Raw genomic sequence first — 27,201 nt, forward strand, 5'->3', positions numbered from 1 at the left:
GATTGGCCGCGCGCCCTGTGTTGTGTCCCGGCAGCCAATCGCGGCGGGAGAGGAGCTGTTGGTGTGGTACAATGGCGAGGACGACCCGGCGATAGCGGCCGCGATCGAGGAGGAGCGAGCGAGCGCCCGCAGCCGCCGGCACTCCCCGAAGGCCCGCAGAGGTACGGAGCGCACCGGCCCCGCCGCCGCCAGCGCGCGGAGCAGCCCAGCCTGCGGCCGCCGTGACCTTCCGCGGCCCGAGACAGGAGGGTGGGGAGGGCCCGGCCCGGCGCGGCCCGGCCGGCGGCGCCGCGGGCGGAACGTGGAAGTTGCGGCTGGAAAAGTTGGGAGAGGCGGCGGCGGGCAGGGAGAACGGCCCGCTCCGCCCGCGGGGCCGCGGCAGCCGCTGCGATCCCGTGTGGGGCCGGGGCCGAGCCCGCCGCAGCCGCGGTGCCTCCTCGGGAAAGCGAGCGGAGCTTGGGGCCGGCCCGATTCCTGCCTGGGAGAGCGAGCGGAGCTCGGGGTGCCCCGATCCCTCACTGGGAGAACGAGCGGAGCTCGGGGCCGCTTTTCACATGCGGGAGGAGAAGGCTGAGCTCGGGGTGCCCCGATCCCTCTCCCGGAAAGTGGGCTGAGCTCTGAATGCCCCGATCCCTCCTTGGGAAAAGGAGCGGATTCCTGGGCCGCCCCGATCCTTCTCTAGCCAAGCGGGCTGAGCCCGGGGTGCCCCGATCCCTCCCTGGGAGGCTGAGCCCGGGCTGCCCCGATCCCTCCCTGGGAGCTGAGCCCGGGGTGCCCCGATCCCTCCCTGGGAGCCCGAGCCCGCGGCCGCCGCGCTCTCTCCTTGGGCAGCGGAGCCGAGCCCGGGGCGGTCCCGCTGTGGAGGTCGGGGAGCCGAGCCTGGGCCCGCTCCGATCCTTTGGGAAAGGGAGGCTGAGCCCGGGTTTGGGGTACTTTAGTCCAGCCAAATGAAGAATTCTCCTTCTGTTCTTTCCCTGCGGTTTTTAATTTCTTGTTATTTCTAGGCCGATTTGCTGGTTCTGGAATTTCGCAGAAATGGGAATGGCTGCTCCTGGCTGACTTCGGCCGAGGAGGGAGGGTGGGACAGAGTTTGGGGTGGTATAAACGCATTATTCCCTCTGTGAATATGTATGTTGGAGCAGACATCCATTATTTTTTCCATTACTAATTCAGCAGCAGGGTTTTTTAGAGTGCGTGTGCCTCCACGCGTGGCCTTATATAACTGACATTTTGCCTAATGTTTTAGGCCAAAATCACAACAAAGCCTTGAGTTACAGGGACTAGATATAAAAAAGGAAATATTCAGTTGCAGCACAGATGTATCAATTCCTCTTGCATGGGAGTATGTACATTTTGGTATTCTCTGGAAGCTACAAATGAACCAAAGAAAGATAATATTTTAAGAAGCATCATTATAATTTTTTAAACTTAAAATTTAGAGCCTGATCTTACAGGTAGTGCAGATGACTGGAATTCAGGTTGGAAACAAGGTAACTCAGATATTGAAAACAGTTATTGTGTGAGTATTTTATTTGAGATTGAGGAGGGGGGACTGTAGTGCAGCACAATTAGTTATTTTGAATAGTAATCCATAGGTTAAGGAAATACAAACTGAAATTCAAGCACTGATTTTTATTTTATCATGAAAAAGCATATTTAGCACATATATAGGAAGCACTTGGTAAATTACAGGCTGGATTACGTTTTTTTCCCAAATATGCATTATCTTAGCACATGGAATTTGTGTGCCTATGATTTACCTGAAAGGCAAGAAAAACAACCTGCAAGAATTTGATTATATGATAAATCAGAAAAGCCAGACAGAATAATTTCTGAGGTAATTTTTCATGGCATAAAAGTTTGATTTGCATTCATGAAGTTATAGGTAAATATACCAGTAAACTAATTTGGTTTCTGGGTTTTGATTTTGTGCTCTTTTGTGGGTTTTGTGTTTTAACTGTTATGGATTTTACAGATTTCATAATTGGGAGCATTAAATCTTTTCCCCCTTTTTATAAACACAAGCTCCTTACCAAGGCTCGCAATTATTGAATAAAAAGGAACCCAGCAAAAACCAACTCCAAGCACAATATTCATGAAGTATTTGAGAATTACCAAGAATAATCTATTTATGGAGTTATACTCTTGTTTCATGAAGCAGAAAGACCAAATTCTTAGTATTTAGTTGATATAAATTGTTAGATTAAAGTTTCAGCTCTAAAATGAAAAGGCAATTCATTGGATATTTTGAAATTTTATAGTTCTGTTTTTCACAGGTTTCATTGGAATTTTTTTTACTTTGCATTTACTCTCTGCTTTTTAGTGTTTGTAGTAACATCTGTTAATATTTGCAATTCACAGCAATCTTTTTTCAAGAAATATACACTTCTTTTCCCTGCAGATTTCATAGCAGTAGCTGCAGTGAGGATTCCAGAATGGTTTCTACTCATATCTCTGCTTTTGTAGATTCAGCTGCATCCTTGGATGGGGAAGCTTCTTAACCCTAGACTTGAGATTTGGGGAAATAAGGGAAATCATGATGAACATGATTGAAAATTAATTAAATTAAAAATACATAGTTCTGATTATATGATACAAAGGGATAGGAGGAGAATGATTTTTTTGTGATTTAACTTTATGCATGTGAAAAATTGGGAGTCAGTAGAAGGTAATATTTGAATTAAATAGCAATTTAAGAAACTTGCTAGAGAGGAGCTCCTCCTGAGGATTGTGAAATTTGAATTCATTAGTGACCTAAACAGATCTATAAAATTTTTAAATTTTGTTTTGGCCTATGTTGCACACTGTTGTCTTACATATTGAGAAGAAAATATAACCAAGGAAGAATTGTTCAATTCTAACAACTGTTAATGAATGTGTCCTTTAGGAACACATTTTCTGGAAAAGTAAAGTGACAGTTCAATACCTTAGGAATGACTAGACAAGACATTATTTGAGAGGTGTATTATGACACAGACCATGTCATTATTTTTAAATTTTATTTTGGCCTATGTTGCACACTGTTGTCTTATATTAGAAGAAAATACAACCAAGTAAGAATTGCTAAATTCTAATAACTGTGGATGAGTGTGCCTAGAAAAGTAAAGTGACAGTTCAACACCTTAGGAATGACTAGACAAGACATGATTTGGGAGGTATATTATGATTTAATGACACAGACCATGTAGTTATTAGATAAAACTCCTAATTAGTGTGTATTCAGTAAAACAAATATCCTTTTGAATTTTTAATGCAGCTTAGGTCTTATGCTTGCACATAAGTTAGATATTAGATAGTTTAGGTTAGATTTAGATATTTCTCATTTGACAAATCCCCTTGTTCTGCCATGTGTGTAATGAACCCTTGGCAGAGGAGGTGCTCATTCCACAGGCATTAAAAATGGGCTCTTTTACCCCATTGTCAGCCAGGGAGGCTTTCACTGCTGTCCCATGTTCATGTTGCAGGAGGAATCCCCTCTCTGGGTGAAGGCTGGAGTGCTCTGTGCTGGGAGTCAGGCTGAGTTAGCAGAGCCTGGAGGTGCCCACAGAGCTGCTCCCCCTGGCCTTGAGCTGCCCTGTGGTCCCTGGCACAAGGCCCATCATCTCCTTGAGCTGGATCTAGGCTGGCACCTGGCATTTCCTCCAGGTCCCCATCTCCCTCCTGCATGTTTTTGGGCTTGTGTTCTGCATTCATGTTTTTGGGCTTGTGTTCTGCATTCATGTTTTTGGGTTTGTGTTCTGCATTCAAATTGCTTTATAGTCCCCAGGTGTTTGTTTGATGGCTCCTGCCTGGCTTGGCTGTAGCTTTTCTTAGCTGGAATAAATCTCCTACATCTTCCTCCTACCATGCACAGCAGCTCAGGAATCCTGGAGGAAAAAGGCACTCATTGCATTTGTTTTCATACATTGGAACAATGTGGGATGTTCCTAAGGTGCATTTGAGATGTAGAAAGAAATTCAGTAGGATGGCAAGGTGCTCAGAGGGATGGGAATGCAACCCCAAACAGGAAAACCTGAATTTGAAGCTGGGTACCATCACAGATTTTTATCAGAACCAAGCTGTTATTGCTGCCTTAATACACAGTTCAGAGCCAGCAGCTGCCAGTGCATGGCCAACAATAGCTGAGATTAAGTTTTTTTGTTTCTTTTGCATTTTCTGACATTTTTTTGTTAAATGTTTATCATTGTTTCTCCCAGGTTGTAGTTAATGTGCTGCCTGCCAAGCTTGTAGGGAAATTTGCTCAATCAAATGCATTAGCGCAGATCTTTCATTAATTCTCCTTCTAAGGAATTTAAAAGAGAACAGCTTGGGTTCACTTTGCAGGTTGGGTTCATGTGTCCTTGAGAGAAGTAGTGTGGATTTTTTATTGTGTCATCCAGGTGTTTCTTCCTTTTCATATGACAGGAATAATTTGTAGCACTGAGCAGTAACATCAACAGAGCACATGAAGCCTCTGGTTTCAGACTCAGTCTTTCTGAAAAGAAGTAACTTTTCAGTAGCTAAAGTATTTTTTTTAAGGAGAAGATGGTCATTAATCAATTGTCATACATAAAAATATCCAGTGTTTTTATCAGGCTGTATTCTGCTTTAAGGCTGCATAGGCTCCAAAGTATGATCAAACCAGGCTAAAATCTCATGTCTGTTGTGGGTTATGTGGCAGATCAAAAGTCTGGTTTTGAAGGGAGGAAGATGCTGATGTTGCTCAGGATGAAAGCTTGTCTTGCTCCATGCTTGGGGTAATTCCTCTAGAATACCCTTTTTAGGGGAGAGAAGAGGTCAGAGTTTTGTTTCCCCGTGCTTGTTTCTGTCTCTGGAGCTGCTCAGGCCCTCGCTGTGTTCCCCTGCTGCCCTGGGGCTCTCAGTGGGAGCTGCAGGAGCTCCTGGGAGCTGCACTGCTGCCTCACCCTCTCCATGGGGGGAAAATCTTCCATTTCATTCTTCAGAAGCACCTGCTGCATAATGCAGCTGGAGTGGCTTCTGAAACCAAGTGACCTCTCAGCCTCAGTTGTGTCAACTCCTGAAATATTTTGCTATTGTAGTGCAGGCAAAGCACCTGCACCAGGGTCACCTGTGTCCTGGACAGCCCCTGGTGATTGTTCAGTGAGGTTCTAAAACCTCAAACCATTCTAATAAATCTTTTAAAGCTTTGTTACCTTCAATGGTTCTGTTACTAATGTTGCTGCTTCCCATGGTTCTTACTGGGCTTCAGGCAGAACATGAACTGTACTTATAACAACTGACCCAGAGGCAGTGTGAGGTGAAAATGGGTGAATGAAAATCAGTTATTGGCTGTTACAAGCAATCATTGTGCCTTGGTTTCTATCAGGTGAATGCAAAGTGCAACTTCAGGCTTCTGCTTCCCACATGTAAATAAACTGTGTCATCCTAAAAGTTACAGTGTTTTTGCTCTTGTCTGAAAGTGTGACTGTTGCTGAAACAGTGTCAAAGTGCTGCTCATGGGGAGCATGAACATGTAGGGATAAAATCAGCAGGTTCAATTCTGAGATAGTAGAAATCCTTGCAGTTTTTATTTTTTTGTTAATAATTTCTTAGGCATTCTCATGTAGTTCCAAATAATTAGCTGTACATGAGAGTGTCATAAACATGCACCCTGTTTATAAAAGGTAGGCCTTGTATTGCCATCTGGATGTCATCCCAAATGGAAATCATGGTCAAGTGATTGTCTGTTCTTTAAGTTACCCAAATTTATTAGGTTTGTACTTGGACTAATTTAAAAGTTTGTTTCTGAACAGAAAAGAGCTTGTGAGAAAAATGATTGTGTGTGAGTTGGAATGTAGCTTATAGAGGGATGTGCAAGCTGTACATTTGTAGCAAGGGCATCATGAAATGATATTGTGATCTAAGCTCTACTTCCAATAAATTTATTAAAAACTCAGATAGGAGCTCAAGGCTTCAAAATTTCCTAACCAATGACTGGGAAAAGACAGTGGAGGAGGGAAGAGGTCATCAAGATCATCTGGAACGAAGTCTGAAAGTGGAATTGACTTTGATTTCCCCAATCACATTGATTTACAATAAGGGTTATACAGCTCCAGCTCAGAAGCACCATTTGGGATGTCAAGGGACCATATCTCCCATAGAAGCATCTGTCTGGAGAGTGACTCAAGTATTTGAGATCTTCCAAGCAGTTCAGTTTTCTTTTAACCCCCATAAGTGGGGCCTTTCAAAGGGACATTGTATTTCTTTAAATTCCCATCTTCACCTCTGCAGCAGTGCCCCCAGTTCCTGGGACAGCTGCTCTGGCCTTTCAGAACAGCCAAGTGGAGTTGGTGTCACTCATTCCAGCCCTGCTCCAGCCTAGGATTTAAGAATGAGAGAAAATAAGCCTTCATTTCAGGAATTAAAAAATAAATTACCTGTATTTAAGAAAATCAGAAAATTCAGCCCTGAATTGCTGTGTTGGCTCCTTAAACTCTGTGTTTCCAAGTATAAACTTCTGGAAGTACTGCAAGCACCTTGCACACACTGTTACTTTATCTCTGGGGCGTTTTTGTGTTTGACTTAAAATAACAATCTGGCCTTCATGGGTGTTACAAGTTGTATTTCCAGCTACTAACTTAGTTCTGCTCAAAGCAGATGTATGTAGTTACCTAACAGAATAACAATTCTTGGGTTGTTTGGTAGCTCAGATTCTAAAGAGTTCTGGATTTTTTTCATACTTTTTGCATTTTCAGTCACACTTCCTTAGACTGCTTTTCTCAAGTTAAAAAAGTAAAATATATCTAGACCACAGTTGGGGCATTTCCCAGCAAATTTGCTAATGCTGTCTTCAGTTACATAGTCCACAGTGGGAAGTGAAATAAAGCACCAGGCAACTTTCTGTTATTAATCAATTTTTTCTTCCAGTTGATCAGGATTAGCTTTGAAGCAAGGAACGACCTGGAAGAAAAGCTGTTTGATATTTCACTGCTATTTTTTTAAAATAATCCACTGCATTTGGAAATTATTCTCCTCCTTTCTTAGTAAATACTGTTTTGATTTTCCTGAAAATAAGTTCCTCAGTTGCTATTGAAATACTGGTTTCCTTGTAGAAATATTCATTGTATTGGGATTTTCCTAGAATTTCTTAGACTAGACCATTTTCTCCTGACTCATAGAATTGTTTAAACACTTCTATATAGAAGATGTGGAGAAAATTTGGTGATTGCTTTTTTAGGGAAGAGCTTTGAGATAGATTTGGAGGATTTGTTCCAAAATAGGAAGGGGATGAATTCCTGCAGAGTAGAGTAGGCAGAGTTTTCCAGAGCCAAACAAGTACTGATGTGTTCTATTCCTAAATCAACATTTAGTGATTTAGAGTTGGCTGTTGCTTGTAGAATATAAGAGAACAAGCTCAAGGAGCAGCCTGCCTTACAGCTCAGTAAATCTGGTGACTTTTGCTCACATGAATAATCCTTTCTTGCTTGGTTTGTGTTCCCTCACGTTTACCCAAGCCTTTTCCAGCCACTGCTGCTCTTTCTGTGGTTTCCTGACCCTCCTGTGCAATCTCCCCCTTCAGTGTTTGTTTCCCAGTTGGAGGCTCTGGGGATTGTGGTGGATGCAAGGTAAAGTCAGTTCTTGACTTTCAGTGTATTCTTATTTTATTGGCCTCCTGCTTGAGCCATCTTTTATTTAGGGAGGGCTTTAAGTTCTTGTAGTAAGAATCTTGTGTAGCTCTTAATTTCTCTTGCCTTCCTCTAGATTTTTTTAATGCATCATCTTCTCAAAACCATTAGATCAGAATTAATGTAATTTTGTATCATTAGTTGTACTAAACTTTTTATTGCAATTTACCATAATTGTGCATTGACCATTTATTTTACTTGCATTATTTACAGGGAATATTTTATACTGAGGCCTTACCTGCAGATGTCCCATGTAATTTATGGTGCAGTGGTGAGCAAGCACATTTCACTTCAGGAGTGTGCACACAAAGTTTTGGTAGCTGGTTTATTCATTGAAGACATGCAGATTCCCTTTGAGTTTGTGGCTGGGAGCTCTTTGCTTTAATTGAAGTCTCCTTCAGAAGGCAACTTGTGTTTGTCAGCTCCATGAAGATTCCCACATTGCTGCATTAAAAACCTGCAAAACAGCAAAGAAATCTTTTATTTTATTTATTAACTGGTTTGTATATTTTTCAAATTAACAAAAAGAAAAATAATTTGTAAGACTAGAGTCTATTTATTTTTTTCAATCTGTCAATTTATTTTGTCATTCCTGCCAAGAGCCTTAGACAGATTGACAGGAATGACTGTTCTGAAGAATTCTACACTTGCTGTGTTGAGTTCCTCAAGGAAATGTTACAGCAGACTGATTTTCTGCTTGGGTTTATTACCAGTTACTGAAACAAGACTCAGTGGCATTTGTAGCTAAGAAATTAGGCAATGTATGACCATTTTCTAGAAGTATTTACTTGCCTTTTGTACACTTCTCCCCTGGAAAATCACAATATTTATTTGGATCACCAGTGCCTGAGAGTTATTTAGGATGAAGCTTTCTGAGCACTTAGGAGCTTACCAGCTGTTAAGAGTTAATTCTGCTGTTCCACTTTGTTATCAGAGTTCTCTGAGAGCTTTTGATGGACTATGATTAATGCTGCACAACTTCAGAGAGGCACTGTTATTAATGTGCTGATTGACATAAAATTATTCTAGGGAGAGTATTAGAATAGCTGAAAATCCATCACCTTGATTGTTATTGCTGCAAAATGCCATGGAGATGAGTAGTCAGCTGTACATTAATTATTGTAACTCTTGGTGAGAGTCAGGTGCCTCATGGAGTCTCCTCAGACACAGATCTGCTTTTGTTTGGCAGTCCATCAGAAACAGTGTGACTGCTGTTTGTAAAAGGGATTTAATTGATAGAAATTTGGGAGCATTTGCTCAGGCATCACCATGATTCAGGGCTGAGTGCAGTGCACACTTCCCTGTGTTTACTGTGGCAGTAAAGCTGCAGGCTGTGAGCTGTGGTGGGGAGCAGCTCAGGGCACTGGGAGCTGACCCGTCCAGGCAATGGGATTGGAGTGTTCAAACCCCACCTTTGCCACAGTTGGATCCCCAGCCAGGTCTGGAGAGTCTCCTTTGGCTTTTCCCAAGGACTGGGTGAGCTGAGGCAGTGAGCTGGGGAGAAAATGGACTTTGCTGCAAAATATTCCCTTCAAGTTGCAGGTAAAGAGCAGCAAGCCCAGTGTTTCTGATCCTACAGACCCTTGTCAGGATTGCAAAGCAAAGTAGACTTTGTGCTGAAGCTCAGCTCAGAGCTCTCAAATCCTGAACTCTTGGGTGTCACCCTCTGCTCTCCCCACTCAGATACCAGAGCTGGTTTTATTTTCTGGTTCTTTACCTGCAAATTAAATTGTCCAAGTTATGTTACAGTGACATTTTATTTCTGTAGTCTGCTTTAGTTGTTTTAAACTAAACTGTTTAAAGCTAAAACTTCTAGTTTTAACCCATTTATTTCAAATTAGATTTTCATCTCACATGTAGCAGTTAACTGAGCAGAAGACAAATATATTTGTGCTCTGAGATTTGTTTTCACTGTTTGAAAAATGGAAGAAGTTGCTGTTCCCTGAAGTAATAACTTCATGAGCCTGTGACCTTGCTTGGTGTCACAAATGAAGCACATGGCAACTTGCTCTTGTCTGGTTTGGGGCATATTATAAATTTAGAACTTCTGTTGTTGGTCTTGTTAACATGAGCACCAACTGTTGCTGTTGTCCTGTAGCACAGTCCTTTTGAGAAATGGACTGATTGGGCAACTGGAGGATTACAGTTCCTCTGGAAATATAATTCAGTGTATCTCATGTTATCAGAGAAGGCTGACAGGCCTTTCTTTAAGAAACTGTCAGTGGGCTGTGGCTGAAATGAATGAAACACTTTGTTTCACCAAGGAAGTGAAGCAAATCTTCCACAATTTCCCAGCAGATAAAAATAATTTGGTGACTATATTGTACATTAAAATGATGAGTTTAGATAGTAGTGTCAACATAGCATTATCCTAATTTATCCACTTCTGTAAAGGACCTGCTGTGATATTGTGCCATATGACCTTGGATTTGTCACTCTGAAGTGAAGAGAGTGACAAAGGAACTGGAAGGAGATGAGCCTTTCCAAATGTAACAGATACAGAGAAGCAGAGTTTTCATGCTGCAAATATGTTTTGACAGGAGCTGGTTATTAACAATTAATGTTCTTTGTTAGGTTGGAGACCCAGTTGAGAAGATGCTGCAATATTTTTAATGGGGACTGGTGGAAAAACACTGCATACCTGTACTGAAAAAATAGAATAAAGTTAAAGGAAAGAAACTTGGAAATGGATGTCAAAGAGTGGGTGAAATACACTGTAAAACACAGAGGGGTTTTACTGGGAATACTTGGAGAAAAATTTCTGAGAAGTGCCATGTTGCAGACATGGTGAACATAAATGACATGACAAATTTCAATAAAAATAATAACAGAACAAATTTGAGTGACTGTCAATGAAAACGTTGAGTGTGACCTTGTGCAGTTGTGAGGGGTTTAATTTTATCCCTGGGAGCTTTAGCCTGTTGGGAGCACTGTGAGAGGCTTTGCTCCTGCTTGCTCAGGGGTTGGCCTCTGCTTGCAGTAATCCTGGGGCTCCTGGTGGGCACAAAGGCAGCCCTGTCCTGGGCCTGCAGCCTTGCTCCAGCTGTGTTCTCCAGGCAGGCATTGGCAGCAGTGGCTTTGGTTTGCCATGCAGTGACAGCTTTCATGTGTGGCACAGAGGGGAGATTGCTCTGGACAGCAAGACACCACCTTGATCAGCTGTGTGAGAAGGGCTTTGGGTCTGCAGTGCACTCAAAAGTCCTTTTTTTCTATTCTTTTTTTTTTTTAATGTCACTTATTTGTGTGACTGCTGCTGGATTGGAACATAGCTGGTTTGTCAAAGAGCAGAATAAAATGGCAGGTAAAGGCCTAAGTAGTTGCTTTTGAGGATAACTTAGCTAAACCCAGAGATATTTTGATGTAATCCTCTGAAATGTGATACAAATAGGGCCATGACAAATATTTGGGGTTTTTATTACAGATAAAGGCAGACTGATCTATTTAAACTTGCTAGTACAAGTAGTTGTGTGAGGGATTTCATTTGCATTACCTTTAAATACTGTTGTCAATATAGGTGGTATTTCTAATTATCTGAGATTAACTTCATTTCACAAACATTTTGGAGCAAGCTCTAGTGACTGGAAGCAACATTTTCTGGGCTTAGATAAAAGCTTTGATTGGTTAAAGCAGAGATTTAAATTTAGACATTCTCTGTATTAAATACACAATTTGGGTGCTCTATTTTTAACTGAATTTGAAATAAAAACTGGCTAAATATAGAGACCAGTTATTTCTGGAAAGTGTGTGTGCCAGCTGACATTTCTTTTGCTGCTGCTTTTGTCTTAATACTTAGCAAAACAAAAGCTCATGGAATAGAAGTACAGAGGAGAATGTTCATCATATTTTCTGTCCTGGGCTGGCTGTGGGAGCTGTGGCAGCCATGGAGCAACTTGCTGGGAATTTGTAGTGGATGGGGGGAGGCAGAAATACAGAGTGGAGTGATTGAGAAACTCTAGAGCAAGTCTGGCCCCATATTTGTGTCCTCTTTCTACTGCTTGAGAAATTTTGGCATAAGGGCAGAAATAACATTTTCAAGTCTTGCTACGATTAAAGCTCTACGTTTAATTATTTATACTTAATTGTTCCATCACAGCTCTTGTGTGGGTTACAATTGCATGGAATTAAACCTTTGTTTGCCATGCCTTGCAATTGTTGGGTGACATTCTGTACTACTTAAGTCATTATAAGGCTTGTAGTCTAGAAATTTAAGACTTCCTGGGATGTGCACTCAGGTTAGTCAGAAGGCAGAACGTGTTGGGGATTGGAATGAGATGCTGCAAGAGTGGATGACATACTCTGACAGACAGTGTAAACTGGTTTTGTCTCTTGTCTGGTACAGAGTTATGGTACAGAATTTCATTTACAAAAGCTAACTTGTATGAAGAAGACCAGAGACAGCTCATAGTTCAGCTGCTAGGGATTGGTGTAATCCCACACATTTAACACAGGCTTCCCACTCAGAGTTTTTCACCAGCTTTTTAAAATCTATTTATCTGAAATTTGTGAACAGTGTCAGATTTTCTAGTCTCACAAACTGTGTATAATGGCAATATATTCCCTTCTGTGCTTACAAACTGTTGGGTCATTTCTTTCTCGTGGCATGGCACACCTGTGGTGTCATCCTCCCATTTCTTACACTGACTGCCTTAATTCCAGAAGTTTGTGGTGAGACACAGTAACATGATCTTCAGTGCTATCATTAAAGTGGAGGCTTTGCCAAACATTTGCAGAAATTGGTGTTTTAAATAGCCCAGCTCAGAATTTTCTTATGCTTTCCATGGCAACAAGTTCATCTGTTATGCAAATGTCACTTTTAACAGTCTCTGTTAAACATGGCTCAGCTTCTTGCCTGCAAAAGTGTATTTAGTGCTCAGTACCAATAGTTCCATGCACAGTTTGGAGCATGTGCCTCTTCAGGTGTCCTGAAACACCTTCCCAAGGTGTTCCTCACCCCTTTTATATTGTGGTGGGAAAATGCAGTGATTCAAATGTGCTCTTTGTGCTTAATGGGTAGCATTGGGCTTATACAACAGGCAGTTTGGTATTAATAGAATTGCTGTGAAGTTTGGCTTCCTCTTTCTCCTGCTCCTACTGGGTAAGCTTGAAAGTGTCTTTTTATGGAAGAGGAGATGCAAGTTCTGCTGGAAAAATTACAGAGAAACCTTTGCTCACTGCACTTGCCCATAATCTGTAGATAATTCACAAGACTTTTTTCCTTTTTCTGTCCTATATAGCTGTGTGTATTCTTCCTGTCCAGCTTTATTTGATATATTAGGTCTGGGCAGATTGACAGTACAGAACCATGATCCTCTGCAGCTCTGAAATATTCCTGTGGTTCTCAGGAGCTGGAGGTTAAAATTCTGTTGTGATTGTTTCTGTACACTGTGAAACAGCTCATGTCAATTTTAGTGTTTAATTTGCTTAACAATACAATTATGCCTACACAAAGGAGTTGTATCTGATAACTCTATAATGGTGTTGCAAGAAGTACACTCCTCCAAATGCTTACAATGATGACAGATGGAAGAAAACAGGGTAATAAAAGCTTTTGCATTTTGCTTTTTTCTGCAGGTTTTCATACCTACCTGACAGCATTGTTGAAATAGGCCTCCTAATGATACTGTGTGTGGAACCATTTACATTTAATTGACATCCCTTTTAATGAGGTGTTTATAAATTGATCTGTGGCTTGAATTTCATCCTTAGACTTGCTGGAATATGATTAAAATGTGCTGACTTTGCCTCTAAAATGTTCTGGTTTAGCAAGATTCAGTACTGAAAATGGAGGTTTCCATGTGCCTGGGATGATCTGGAGCCAAAGTGGGAAATGCTCCCAGTACAGTGCATCTATCTCACACTGACAGAGAAATTAAAATTAAAAGCTTTTTCTGGGTTGTGGGGAAAAATTACTCAAAAATGATCACCAGAGGTGTTGTGTGGCAGCATTGGAATTTCTGAGCCCTGGGCTCTTGGGAAGCTGTGTTTGGGCTTTGGAGCTGTTCTGCTGCCAGTACAGGGGTGATTTTCTGCAGAGCACTTGGTAGGCAGCAGTTTCATGTGTGGTTTCATTTGAAGTTGGGAGCTTTAGGGTTCCAAAGCCATTCCCTCCCCAGGTGATGAGTGTGTCTGCTCAGAGGTACTTGGAGTTCTAGGCTAAGCTTGCTGGAATCCTTTCAAAGCTGAGCTTAACTGCCAGTACTTAAAAGGAACTTTGATATATTGTTGTATTAACAGTAATATTGTGGAAGAAAGTGATGTTACAACATTTAAGCAATGTTTGTTTAAATAAGATTTAAATAAGAATTGTTGAGGCTTTTTCTTTCAAGGTTGCAATCTTTTTATTCTTAGCCTAATACTAGGTTTTTTTACTATTTTTACTCTTGCTTCCTTTTTCTCCAGTAATTTGCAGTGTCACATTTTGAACCTCAGCTATCCTAGATCACTTAAAACTTTGGACAGCAATTTTAAAAATACTTAATTAGCAGAATTTAGGAGCTGGTGGATGCTGTGAGTGAGACATGAGCCGGGTGCTGGGGCTGTGAGGCTGCAGTGCTGGATGGGCAGCAGGGACCCTGGGCCCTCTCCTCTGAAATGTGGCTCTTGGCTTAGATATTGGAACAAAATATTTGCATAACTTTGTGGGTTTGAGGTCATGTTTCTGGCAAATTTCTGTAATCCCCCTGATGATATGAATAATCCTCATATACATTCATTTTATATATATATATATATATATATATATATATCAGTCATGTTGTGCTTACAAGCTTTCCCTAAATGCTGGGAGTTCTTGGCAGTCTCAGTGGCTCAGAGCAGACCTTAACACACAGCAATGTTGCCCTTTATTTAGCCAGGTGCTTTTTGATTTGTCTTTGCTGTGTGAGCAAGTGCTGGTAGAGAATAATGAAAGATTTTGTGAATAATGGAAGAACTAAAGAAAAAAACCAAACAAAAAGCAAAACAAAGTATCTTAAATGCAAACAGAGAAACATATTTAAAGAACAGCCTCAGTATTCACATCTTAATAGTGAGCATTTTGAATTAAACAGCATTTTTTGTGCCAAGTTACCTTCCTGTTTAACCAATTCAACTTATTAAAGATGTAAGGTCTTTAACACCCATGTGCTGTGCCCTTCACATTTGGACAAGGCTCTAAGAAGTCACTGCAAAATGTTTTTGCATTTTGTTGAGCACCTCCAGCCAATGCAACTTGGGTTTAATTTTTTGAAGCAAGTTATGCTGTTCTTTTGGATGTAGCATTCTGTGTGTGAAAAAGGCATTCGTGTGTTCTGGCCTGCCTGCAGAACAAACAACTACTCACATTTTTACTGATGTCTGAAGGCTTAAGGAATTTATTTTGAAAAACATGACATCAACCAGCATTCTGGAAACAAGAACAGATGAATTCTGGTGCACAGCAAGCTGTTCCTCAAATGAAAATTCAAGTTGTTAAAAGTATGTTAAAATCCATTAATCAAAAGAATATGGAAATGATAGTGCAGTTGTTTTCTGCTGAATTTTCCAATAGAATGTTTAACTTGAATATTCACTTAATCTTTATTCCATTCTTTTTAATGCCAAAGTACTGAATTTTTTTCAATAGGAGAAAATAATTAGAAGTTGTTTTATAGAATAGTAGCAGCTATTGCATGGGATTGATGCAGACTTTAATCTCAACCAGTTCCAAAGGGTTAACAAGTGGGTTTATGTTATTACATTGTGATTCACACATGAGCCTGTGTGGCATTGTCAGTGTAAGGTGCCATTTTGTCTTTCCCCTTCTGCCACAGCCTTGCCAAGTGCTGCCCTTGTCTGTCCTCTAAAAATACTGTCCAGGGGTCCCTGAGGGAACTTCACTCTAAAAATACTGTCCAGGGGTCCCTGAGGGAACTTCACTCTAAAAATACTGTCCAGGGGTCCCTGAGGGAACTTCACTCTAAAAATACTGTCCAGGGGTCTCTGAGGGAACTTCTCCACTGCTTTCCAGGAGAATTGGGATTTGGGCAGGTTTCTGTGATAGGTGTGAGATTTGGGCAGTTTTCTGTGGTAGGTTTGAGATTTGGGCAGGTTTCTGTGGTAGGTTTGAGATTTGGGCAGTTTTCTGTGGTAGGTTTGAGATTTGGGCAGGTTTCTGTGCTAGGTTTGAGATTTGGACAGGTTTCTGTGCTAGGTTTGAGATTTGGACAGGTTTCTGTGGTAGGTTTGAGATTTGGGCAGGTTTCTGGGGTAGGTTTGAGATTTGGGCAGGTTTCTGTGATAGGTGTGAGATTTGGGCAGGTTTCTGGTAGGTTTGAGATTTGGGCAGGTTGCTGTGGTAGATTTGGGCAGGTTTCTGTGGTAGGTTTGGGCAGGTTGCTGTGGTAGGTGTGAGATTTGTACAGGTTTCTGTGGTAGGTTTGAGATTTGGGCAGGTTGCTGTGGTAGTTTTGGGCAGGTTTCTGTGGTAGGTTTGAGATTTGGGCAGATTTCTGGGGTACTTTTTTAGCACTCATGGGTAAGGTCTGGGTGTGTTATGGGCTGCAGTTAGAGCTGTTGGCTACAGATCTCAAAGAAGTAACAGTAATTTCAGTTCATACCAATTATTCTTTTCCCTTATTGACCCAAGGATTTTGGGGAGACAAATGTCCCCATTCTGTATTTCTGTAAGAGATAGAAGCAGTGGTTGAGCTCAGGTGTGAATGTCCTTCTTACTTTATGATCTTAACTGTGAACATGTTTGGTGCTGCAGTTAAAGGTTATTAAAGACAATGGCATCTTGTACAGTTGAGCAATATTTAATTATAGAGTTCAGCTCCAAGTGTATGGAAAGATTGTGTTAAATGTCTTCCCTCCCAGCTTCTGACTAGGCTTATTCCATCCCACCAGAAATAACTCTGTGGTTTAATAATCCCATTAATGGTTTGGTTAACAACAAAAGCCTGAGCCCAGCTAACTGTAGGTTCTTCAGAGGTGCCTTGGTTCTATCAATAAAATGAAGCACGGGCAAAGAAAGGTTACTTCTCTCAAATAAAAATCCAAAGTATGGGCAAATAAAGGTTACTTCTCTCAAATAGAAATCCAAAGTATGGGCAAATAAAGGTTACTTCTCTCTTACACTGTCACTCTGTGTTGTCTGAGCTGCTCCAGGATCAGTGCAGTGCTGATCACCATTGGCAGTAGCACGAGTTCTCCTGTGCCTGTTGCACTGCTATAAAGGGATTGTAAAGGTGGGAAGGCTGAGCTATCTTGCAGCACAAGTGGAGAGAAAAAGCAACACTATTGAAAGTTGCAAGACAAATTACAAATGGGTGAATTCCTCTTTTGATCTTCATCACTACAGACAAGTTCCTCCTTTCCATCTGCTTATTTCATTCATTTTCCTTTGCATCTTTCTTTTACAATTCTTCTAAAGCACATACCCACATGTTAAGTTCTGCCCTTCATTTATTCTTTTGTCATTGTTTCCATTTCACTTTCCCTGTGTTTCATTCCTGTATCTTTCTTGTTTAGACCAAGTGGAGGATCCAGCTGGCCGTAGCAGCCATGTAGGACCCTTCAGGAACCTGATGGTAAGTGCACGTGTGTACTTATACTCAGGCTTCCACCAGCTTCTGTGTTCAGAAGCATTTCCCCCTCCTGCAGGCTTCAGTTCATTCCTGACCTCTGACACAATAAGAAAACCAAGGAACAGGCCTTGGACTACTCATTGATACCTTTATATCAGTTGTAGGCTGTGTTTTTATTGGGAATCTGCAGGAAGAAAATTCGAGTTTATATGGATTTTAAAAGCACTTTGAGAACTCATGAGAGAAAGTGTATCAACAGCCATTTACAAAAGTTTCTGAACTCCAAATATGTGAATGCTGGGAGAGCATAGCAGTGAAGTATCACCCATTACTCTGTTCTTAAATTCTCTTGCTGGGCTCGTGCTGTTGAGTGGTCAGGACCATGAAATTGTGCATCTGGGACAGTCACTGGCATGTTTCAGTGAATTCTTTGAACCTTTTCAAAGAAAGCTGCAGCCTGGAAGATGAACAAACTAAAGGACATCTACAGTGGTTTGTGTCAGGAATTGATCTGACACATCTGAAATGCTGTGTGTGCACAAGAAGTTTGTTCACTCTGCAGAGAAAGGGCAGGTTGGGTGCTGGGTGAATCCTCTCTTCAAATGCATCAGTGCTCAAAGGCCAAGAGCTTGAAACACCTCCAGCTGTATCATGGAGCAGGTTACATCAGGAGTGAATTACATCTCTTTTTAGGACTGGCAGAACTTGCAAATGTTCTGCTTTCCATCAGTAGGATAAGGTATGTGACATAAGTACCTTGATTTTGTCTGAAAATCCTGCTATTGGAGTGATTTCTCAGATTATCTTTGGATTTGAGGTACTAGAAATTTTATATTCTCTAACCTGGTGACACTTTGAAACATATCTGCATGCTTTAGCACTTGGGATTTATGTTCGTGCCTTTTCATACTTTACCCTTGAAAGGGTTTCTGATATTGTTAGAAAAAAGAATTCATCTGGTCCTGGTTTGAAGACTTTAATAATATATAATAATAACCTGTTGTTATGCTGAAATCCAGGGCTACTGTAGAGCTGGATATTGCACTGTGGGGGAAAAATGTCTGAGCACATGTCAGGTGTGGCAGGTGAGAGGGGCCTGTGGACCAACCTTTTAATTCTTGTTTCCAGTCAAGAATTTTGTTGGTTTTAAGTCAAGATACTGATAGTGGTCTTCAGATGAGAAGTGGTTTGCAAAAGATTTGAGAGTTCTTAGGAATGATGTATGATTTCTTGTGTCACTCTTAAGGTGTATTGTGGTGCATGTTTGAGTCTTTGGAATGTATTGAAATCTTACATTTCCACTTTTTCCCTAGAAGTGGAACTGTTGGATTGTGTTACTGAACATTCCCAGAGAATTTCAGGTGACCTGGGAGATACTTCTGGAAACTTCTTTGATGTCCTTCATACTCAGATCTTGGTAGTGCTGGTTGTAATAATTAACATTAGGGGTGCTGATAATAAGAAAATGGGGTTCAAATTGGACTTTGAGTAGCTTGTCACATAAAGAAAGATGTGCTCTGACTTCCTCATGCCCATGTGTGCACCCAGGTATGTGCTAAAGCTTCTGACAGTCACAGGTGTTCGGTATAAAAGCAAAATTGATGTTGCATTGTTCAAACAATCCAGGATGGTCCTTTATGGCAGGATAGACATGGGCATCAGAACAATAATTGAGGATATTCAGAGAAAATTGCTAGTTCATTTTGGGAAGGATGTGTGTGTCTTGTCCAAAGGTGACAAAAATTCAGTCTGAGTGACTATTGTCAGGTTATAGGACTAAAACCTGTTAAATTAGATAAGAAATTAAAAAGGTTTATTATATACATAAAACTGAAACACACTGGAATTTGGGGACAGCCTATGAAATCTGAGCTCCTTGAGAGGAAATGCAGATAATGATTTAGTTTGTTGTAATCAAAACAAGTGTTTCCTTTTAAAGCTGAGGCTGTCTGAGCTGGTCTCCTGGGGGGTTTGTGTACTTGGAACTTCCTGGAACAGAGGAGCATTTTTTTATTTTCAAGGCATTTCAGTTTCTTGGCTCAGGATGTGAAAACTGTTTTCAAGGGGTAAAAAGGAGGAGTTTGACAGGATTGTGACGTGGAAGAATGTGCTTCCAGCCAGGAAATGGATGTAGGGCTGTGGTGGACATTTCTGATCAGAGGGAATGGGCAGTGTGTTATGAAGCACATTTTGTGTGTTAGAGGGGCACAGGAGGAGTCTGGGTTGCTACTTCTGGACAGCTCCTCCCAAGAGTTGAGTGTAGAACTGAGGAGTTCCAGTGGTGTTTTCTGTGTTCTGTGTGGAAAGTACAGGCTGCAATGAAGTGAATGAAAAGCTATAAACTTCCATTTGTTATTACACACCCCACATCATAATTTCTGTATGTTATAGACCTGAATCTCCAACATTAATGGCAAAAATTAGCAGTACTTTGTAGTGGAGTGGAAAATGAAGTTTTCAGTGTGTTTACATCTTACAGTACTGGTCAGCTCTTTGCACATAATGCCCTTTTGTGTTCATCACCCTCTGCAACTAATACATCCTTCTTCATTTTGCTAACAGAAGGTGAGAACTTGAGAGTGGTGTTTGTGTCAGGACCCATCCAAATCCCTTCAATGTTTTCTGTTACCCAGTTCCATCTCACTTGGTTGTTCTGCCTTTGCCCTGTTTGTCAAGCTCATGCTGCCTTCACTCTTCACTCGTGGTGTTATTACTTCATTGTTTTTATCATAACTCTCCTCATCATTCAGGATGTTTATACAACTAAAATAAACCTCTCTGGGTTTCTGTTTTGTAAGGTTTTCCAATTAACATTAAGACTAATTGTGTATGAAGAGATTTTCTGTTTTCCATATCCTTCTGTGAGATACAGGAATTTAGTGACCATATTAAGGCATTGGATAACTGCATGATGTCAGCTCAATCCTGGACAGGTAGTTTGTTCTTGCTTTGAAAGTAAGGAAAGCATTTCAGTGTCTGAAGTTTTTTACCTGAATGCTGTCTGTTCCCCTAATCAGTCATTTTTATTTCTCAGGAAAGCAGGGTCTCTACAGGAGTTTGTTACACTCCAAAGCTGAGGGTTTAAATCTGCCACTGATACATGACAAATAAAAATTGTTAAGCAAGAATAATAAATGCTTTTTTCCCACTAGGAAAGAAGAAGACTCAGGAAAGTAAAAACAAGGGCAAGAAGGCAGCAGATACAAAACAGAAAAAGACTGATTTGGATTGTACTTCTGCAGATATGAGGGATTCTAAAGAAGGTGAGTTCTCAAGGGTCTTATTTCTTCCTTCTGTTTATCTTTTTGAATCAAAGGATGCTTGTCATGTTCAGTACATGAGCAGGTTATCTTAATGTGACAAAGTGAACATGTTTGTGTCATTTACCCCAACTGTTTTACTAGTTAGGAACTTGGCTATGAGAAGCATGTCATTAAACATACACCTCTGACCACAGGAAAAACTAATGTGCTGCAAAATTGAGACATAAACACAAACTCCTTAGAAGATAATAGCAGAGCAAAATCCTTATTCTCTGTCTTTGGAGCTTAGTTTCATGGTCATTATTTATTGCTAATTAGCAAAGTCAGTACCAAGGGGGAAAAATATTAATTCTTTTGACCCATAACTCTTCCATTCCTTCCCTGTGTTGTCCCTTCTGCTGGCACAACGTGTGCACCACTGTTCAGGTACCTTATGGCCCAGCTAAGGAATGGAGAAGGATTTTTTGCTCTATAATGTACCCACCTGGGCAACATTGTGGGGATTGGCAGCCAAGGTGTTTTCCCAGAATCTGCAGAATCACAGAACATTTTGGGTTGGAAGGCACCTTTAAGCTTATCTTCTTCCACCCCCCTGCCATGGCAGGGACACCTTTCACTAGACAAGGTTGCTCAGAGCCCCATCCAACCAACCTGGCCTTCTTTCCTTCAGCAATGGATATCCCTGAGAACAGATAGGTAGGACTTGGCATGCAGGAAAACATCCATCCCCATGAGTAAATAAATGAGAAGTGGTGATATTGTCTTGGGTCAGGAACGTTGGATGTGTTGTGCTAGAAGAAAAAATAAGAGAGGTGTAGCATATCCTGAAGTGTTTGGTGAAAATATCTCATGCTCTTCTTTACTGCACTCTTGTGTTCCAGGTCACAAAGAGGAAGATGAAACTCCTTCTGTTTCTGCTGTGCTGTCTCTGGAACAAACAGCTGTGATTCAGGAGATGGTAAATCAGGATGTCCTTCCAAAGCTGATGATCCCCAGTCCCACCAACGAAACACAAGTGGTAACTGAAGACAAACAAGGAGAAGCAATAAACTGTGCATCAGATGATTTAGATGATGATGAAGAGGAGGATGAAGAAGAGGAAGATGAAGAGGAGATTGAAGATACCAGTATGCCTAAAGAAAATGCTGAAATGCCTTTGATATGTGAAGAAAAGTTGGACTCCATGGAAGAACAAAAGAGTACGTCAGAGGAATCTCCAGAAAGCTCTCCAAAGAAAAAACTCGTGGTGAAAATTCCAAAAGCAGAGGGGGAATCCAACGGTGATGTTCAGGAAACATTCATGTTTCCTTGCCAGCATTGTGAGAGGAAGTTTACAACAAAGCAAGGGCTCGAGCGCCACATGCACATCCACATCTCCACCCTGAGCCACGCGTTCAAGTGCCGCTACTGCGGCAAAGCCTTCGGCACTCAGATCAACAGGCGCAGGCACGAGCGGCGCCACGAGGCCGGCCCCAAAAGGAAACCATTCCTCACACTGACCTCCTCACAACACTTGGATAATGTTGCTGATAACCAGGTGATTGTGGATGATGGTCTTAAAGATGACCTGAATGTTTCCGGTCTTGTGCAAGACTCTGTCGTCTTGGATTCGGAGAAAGTTTCCCAGGAAATGTCAAACTCGGCGTTTGCTGAGGAGAATAAGGAGCCCAAAGAATTGCATCCGTGCAAATACTGCAAGAAGGTTTTTGGTACTCACACCAACATGAGGAGGCATCAGCGCAGGGTTCATGAGCGTCATCTCATTCCCAAAGGTGTCAGGAGAAAAGGGTTCTTTACTGAGGAGCCCCCTCTCCCAGCAGAGCCAGCCCCAGCAGTCCAGAGTGTGTACATAGCGAGCACAGAAATAGAAGAGGAAGGGGAAGGAGATGATGTCTATCTTATGGATATATCCAGCAATATCTCTGAGAATTTAAATTACTACATTGATGGGAAAATTCAGTCCAACAGCAGCACTAGCAATTGTGACGTGATTCAGATGGAGTCCAACTCTGCAGACTTGTATGGGTTGAATTGTATAATCAGTCCAGTCACAGTGGAAATTTCCACAAATTTAAAGGTTACACAAACACATGTGAATGAACCTCCTAAGGAACCCTCTAGCAGTGGGAGCAGTGAATCCAAAAAGAGAAGAACTGCCAGCCCTCCTCTTGTACCAAAAATAAAAACTGAAATAGACCCAGAACCTATAACTCCTACTAGTTCTTTAAATCTTCCTCTTAGCATTTCAACAGAAACCTTACCTTTCCATAAAGAAAAAGGGGTTTATTTGTCATCAAAATTAAAGCAGCTTCTTCAGACACAGGACAGTAAGAAGATAACTCCATCAAGTGAAATCCCTAAAATAGGACCTTCTGTTACATCATCATCTGTTTTGCCTCCAGTGTCCAGCAGATTTAAAAGAAGGACCAGCTCTCCTCCCAGCTCTCCACAGCACAGTCCAGTGCTTCGAGACTTTGTCAAATCAGGTGAGGGAAAAACTGTGTGGAATGATAATATCAGGAGTTCAAAAATGCCAAAGTTAGAAAGCCACAGCAACTCACCTGCTTGGAGCTTGACTGCAAGGGAGGACAAAGAGACTTTGAGCCCTCATTGCTTTGAAGAATATAAAATATCAAAAGACTGGACAGCAGCTCCAACTTTTGGCAACGTGTGCAACCAGCAGCCCCTGGATTTATCCAGCGGTATGAAACAAAGGTCTGATGTCAAAAGCAAGACTCAGGTTCCCTGGGAATCTGTTCTAGATCTAAGTGTGCATAAGAAGCCTTGCAGTGATACTGAAATGAGGGAATGCAAAGAAAACTCCACCCACGCCACGTGCAGTGGTGTTAAGAAGAAGAAGCCCACCACGTGCATGCTGCAGAAGGTTCTGCTGAACGAGTACAACGGGACGGACGCGGCCCCGGAGCAGCCGGGCAGGGACAGCCCCGGCACGGCCCCGCAGCCTCCGGCCGAGCCCGACGGGGACCCCGCTCCCTCAGCAGCGCCTTGCACTGACCCTCAGCCCCTCAGCTCCTCTGCTGCTTCCCCCGTGCCACAGGCGCCGGCTGCACCCGCTGTGTGCCAGCTGCCCCCGCTGTTAACGCCCACCAACGCCCCGTCCCCGCCGCCCTGCCTGCCCGTGCTCACCGTGGCCACGTCGCCTCCGCCCCTGCTCCCAACCATGCCCTTACCCATGCCAGATGTCTCTGCCAGTGCCACTAACACCTCCTCCTGCCCCTCGCCACTCTCCAACACTACTACCCAGTCCCCACTGCCGGTTCTTTCACCTACAGTTTCTCCTTCTCCATCCCCTGTCCCTTCTGTTGAACCTCTTATTTCTGCTGCTTCACCTGGGCCCCCTACGCTGTCTTCCTCATCTTCCTCCTCCTCTTCCTCCTCTTTCTCATCCTCTTCCTCCTCATCGTCTCCATCTCCACCTCCTCTTTCTGTAGTTTCTTCTGTTGTTTCCTCTGCTGATAACCTTGAAAGTTCTCTCCCAATAATAAAACAGGAAGAAGCTGAAAGTGAGCAGCAGAAAGCGAGAGAAGAGCCTCATACTTCAAGTGAATCAGGAGTAGTGCAGGAAACCTTCAACAAGAGCTTTGTGTGCAATGTCTGCGAATCACCTTTTCTTTCCATTAAAGACCTAACGAAGCATTTATCCATTCATGCTGAAGAATGGCCCTTCAAATGTGAATTCTGTGTACAGCTCTTTAGGGATAAAACAGACTTGTCAGAACATCGCTTTCTGCTTCATGGAGTAGGGAATATCTTTGTTTGTTCAGTGTGTAAAAAGGAATTTGCTTTTTTGTGCAATTTGCAACAGCATCAACGGGATCTCCATCCAGACAAGGAGTGCACACATCATGAGTTTGAAAGTGGGACTTTGAGACCCCAGAATTTCACTGACCCCAGTAAGGCCAACGCAGAGCACATGCAGAACCTGCCAGAAGATTCTTTGGAACCTTCAAAAGAGGAGGAAGATGAAGATCTAAATGATTCTTCTGAAGAGCTTTATACTACTATAAAGATAATGGCTTCTGGAGTGAAATCTAAAGATCCAGATGTCCGTATGGGCCTCAATCAACACTACCCAAGCTTTAAACCACCTCCGTTCCAGTATCACCATCGTAATCCTATGGGGATTGGAGTTACTGCAACAAACTTCACAACCCATAATATCCCACAGACTTTTACCACTGCCATTAGATGCACAAAATGTGGAAAAAGTGTTGATAACATGCCTGAGTTACACAAACACATACTGGCCTGTGCATCTGCTAGTGATAAAAAGAGATACACACCTAAAAAAAATCCAGTCCCCCTCAAACAGACAGTGCAGCCTAAGAATGGCATGGTGGTCATTGCTGGGCCTGGGAAAAACGCCTTCAGACGAATGGGTCAGCCTAAAAGACTCAATTTCAATGTGGAGATCAGCAAAATGTCCTCCAATAAACTAAAAATAAGTGCATTGAAAAAGAAAAACCAGCTTGTACAGAAAGCTATCCTGCAAAAAAAGAAATCTGCCCAGCAGAAGGCAGAACTGAAAAATAACCCATCTGAGACAGACTCTCACATCTGCCCCTACTGTAACAGAGAGTTCACTTACATTGGGAGTTTGAACAAGCATGCATCATACAGCTGCCCCAAAAAACCCATCTCTCCCTCCTCCAAAAAGAATTCTTCCAAAAAAAGTGCAGCTTCTTCACCTGCAAACAGTGACAAAGGCAGCAACCAGCGCAGGCGAACAGCAGATGCAGAAATCAAAATGCAGAGCACTCAGCCCCACCTGGGCAAGACCAGAGCACGAACCTCAGGACCTGCACAGCTCCAGCTCCCCTCTGCCTCCTTCAAATCCAAACAGAACGTTAAATTTGTACCTTCCATGCGATCTAAAAAGCCAAATTCATCTTCATCCTTGAGGAACTCTAGTCCTGTAAGAGTGGCTAAAATGTCCCACGTTGATGGGAAAAAAACTAAGGTGGTTTCTAAGAACAATTCCTCTGGAATCTCCAGCAAAGCGTCCCGGAAATTGCACGTCAGAATCCAAAGGAATAACAAAGCTGTTTTGCCAAGTAAATCTGCTGTGGCAAGTAAGAAAAAGGCAGACAGGTTCAGTGTAAAATCCAGAGAGAGGATTGGAGGACCAATCACACGGAGCCTGCAGCAGGCAGCAAATGCAGAAGCAGCAGAAAACAAAAGAGATGAAAGCAGTACAAAGCAAGAACTGAAAGATTTCAGGTAAGCATTTCATTTGAAGTTGAAACAACCCAGGAACACGTTGCTTGCTGTTTTGCTTGCTGGTTCTTTTTTTTTTTTTTTTTTTGTCTTTTTTTTTGTCTTTTTTTTTTTTTGAGTTTCTCATGCTTAAATAAAAAAAAAAGTTGCATTTCCTAAAACATGGATGAGCAGCTTACTGATGCTGGGGTATGATGTACATACTTGATGCATTTTGTCATGTCATGAAATTATCCACGGTTTGTATAGAGAATGTCTTTAATTATAAACTGAATTGAAAAGTCTGGAAAAAAAATGTCAATACCTGAGTGCAAATAAACTTAATGTCATTAAACTCAATGTTATTGGAGATACTGACCTTGTATTTGGTATCTGACATCTAAGGTAGCCCAGAAACATTCTAGATTTATTTATGGTAGTTCACTAAGTTAAAAAATACGACTGCATTCTTTACTCACTAAAATAACTTGCTTTGGTTTGTAATAAAAAGCATTCTCTGCATATATATATATATATATGAAAGAAACAAACCATGACCAAATACTTCAAAAATGTATGTGCATACGGACTGAGATCATAAAATACTTAATATAAGGGAAATAGACATGTAAGAAAAGTTACATGAACATGTAAATTTGTTAGAAGTATCATGCTCTTTATGTTTCACTATAAAACTTTATAATTAAAGTTCTATTTCTTTTTGAGAAGAAGCATTTTAATCACAAGAAAGGGTAATCCTTCAATAAATAAATAAAAAATCTTAATCTACGTGCCTGAGTCCCGATTCACGTCTTCATGTAGTCTCTCAAATCAATAGTATATTTTGCACAGTGTTTCTAACCTTTGTTACCTTGCTCCTGCCCTGTTGTTCTTGGAAACAGGAGTCTGACTTGCTGAGGAACTTTCCCAAAGCTCACTGGTAATTACGAGTTCTTCTGGGGTTGGTAATTGCAGCGCCTGGCTGTGATTAACACCAGAGTTAGGGCCAAGGGGAGGGGTTTTGAATCCAGAGGAGGGGGAGGAACTGGCAGCTCTGTCAGAGCAAGGAGAGCAGGATCTGTTCATTGTCAAAATCCAGACTGTTCACAGCTTGTGTGTCTTACAGTGAAGATCTCCAAAGAGTGAGGAAATACTTTGGAAAGTAAAGGTGTTCAATATAGCAGAATTATTCCCAAGTGCTGGAGGGGAATTTGACTTCAAATAATCCATACCCAAATTAGGATGTGTTGAAGGAGAAAAATGTTAGTGGAATTTGGAGACTAATGGTGTAAAAATGCCTTTTAGGAACCAGAAATGTCTACCAGGCCTGTTCCCTTGGGACATAAACATCTTCATGTTAATTCTCATCAGCTGCTCCCTTAGTTATGTGTGAAACTGTATTTAAATGGTGCCAGAACAGATCAGTAGAATAAGAAGCCAAAACACCACATCTTCCCATCCAAATGAATCATTTGACCTTAGGCAAAACAACCAAGTACTTGGAAATGGGTGCATATGGGAATTGTTTGTAGTATTTGGGGAAATAACAAT

At 41.7% G+C, this 27,201-nt stretch overlaps 1 protein-coding gene across 2 annotated transcripts in view; it reads left to right on the top strand.

Annotated features, from left to right (window-relative positions):
- The window catches only part of PRDM2 (PR/SET domain 2), a 65,194-nt gene that overhangs the window by 23,994 nt on the left and 13,999 nt on the right, over window positions 1-27,201 (top strand). Inside the window, exons 6-8 of one of the 2 annotated variants that reach the window (XM_054647744.2) lie at window positions 35-161; window positions 20,323-20,433; window positions 21,315-25,674. In XM_054647744.2, the coding sequence (XP_054503719.2) occupies window positions 35-161; window positions 20,323-20,433; window positions 21,315-25,674 (4,598 nt within the window). Of the gene's footprint in view, window positions 1-34; window positions 162-17,117; window positions 17,174-20,322; window positions 20,434-21,314; window positions 25,675-27,201 lie in introns of those variants that run through there. The other variant, XM_077190386.1, reaches the window with a different exon arrangement.

Source organism: Agelaius phoeniceus, chromosome 24 (genome assembly GCF_051311805.1).
Source record: "Agelaius phoeniceus isolate bAgePho1 chromosome 24, bAgePho1.hap1, whole genome shotgun sequence".
NCBI classification, from domain to species: domain Eukaryota; kingdom Metazoa; phylum Chordata; class Aves; order Passeriformes; family Icteridae; genus Agelaius; species Agelaius phoeniceus.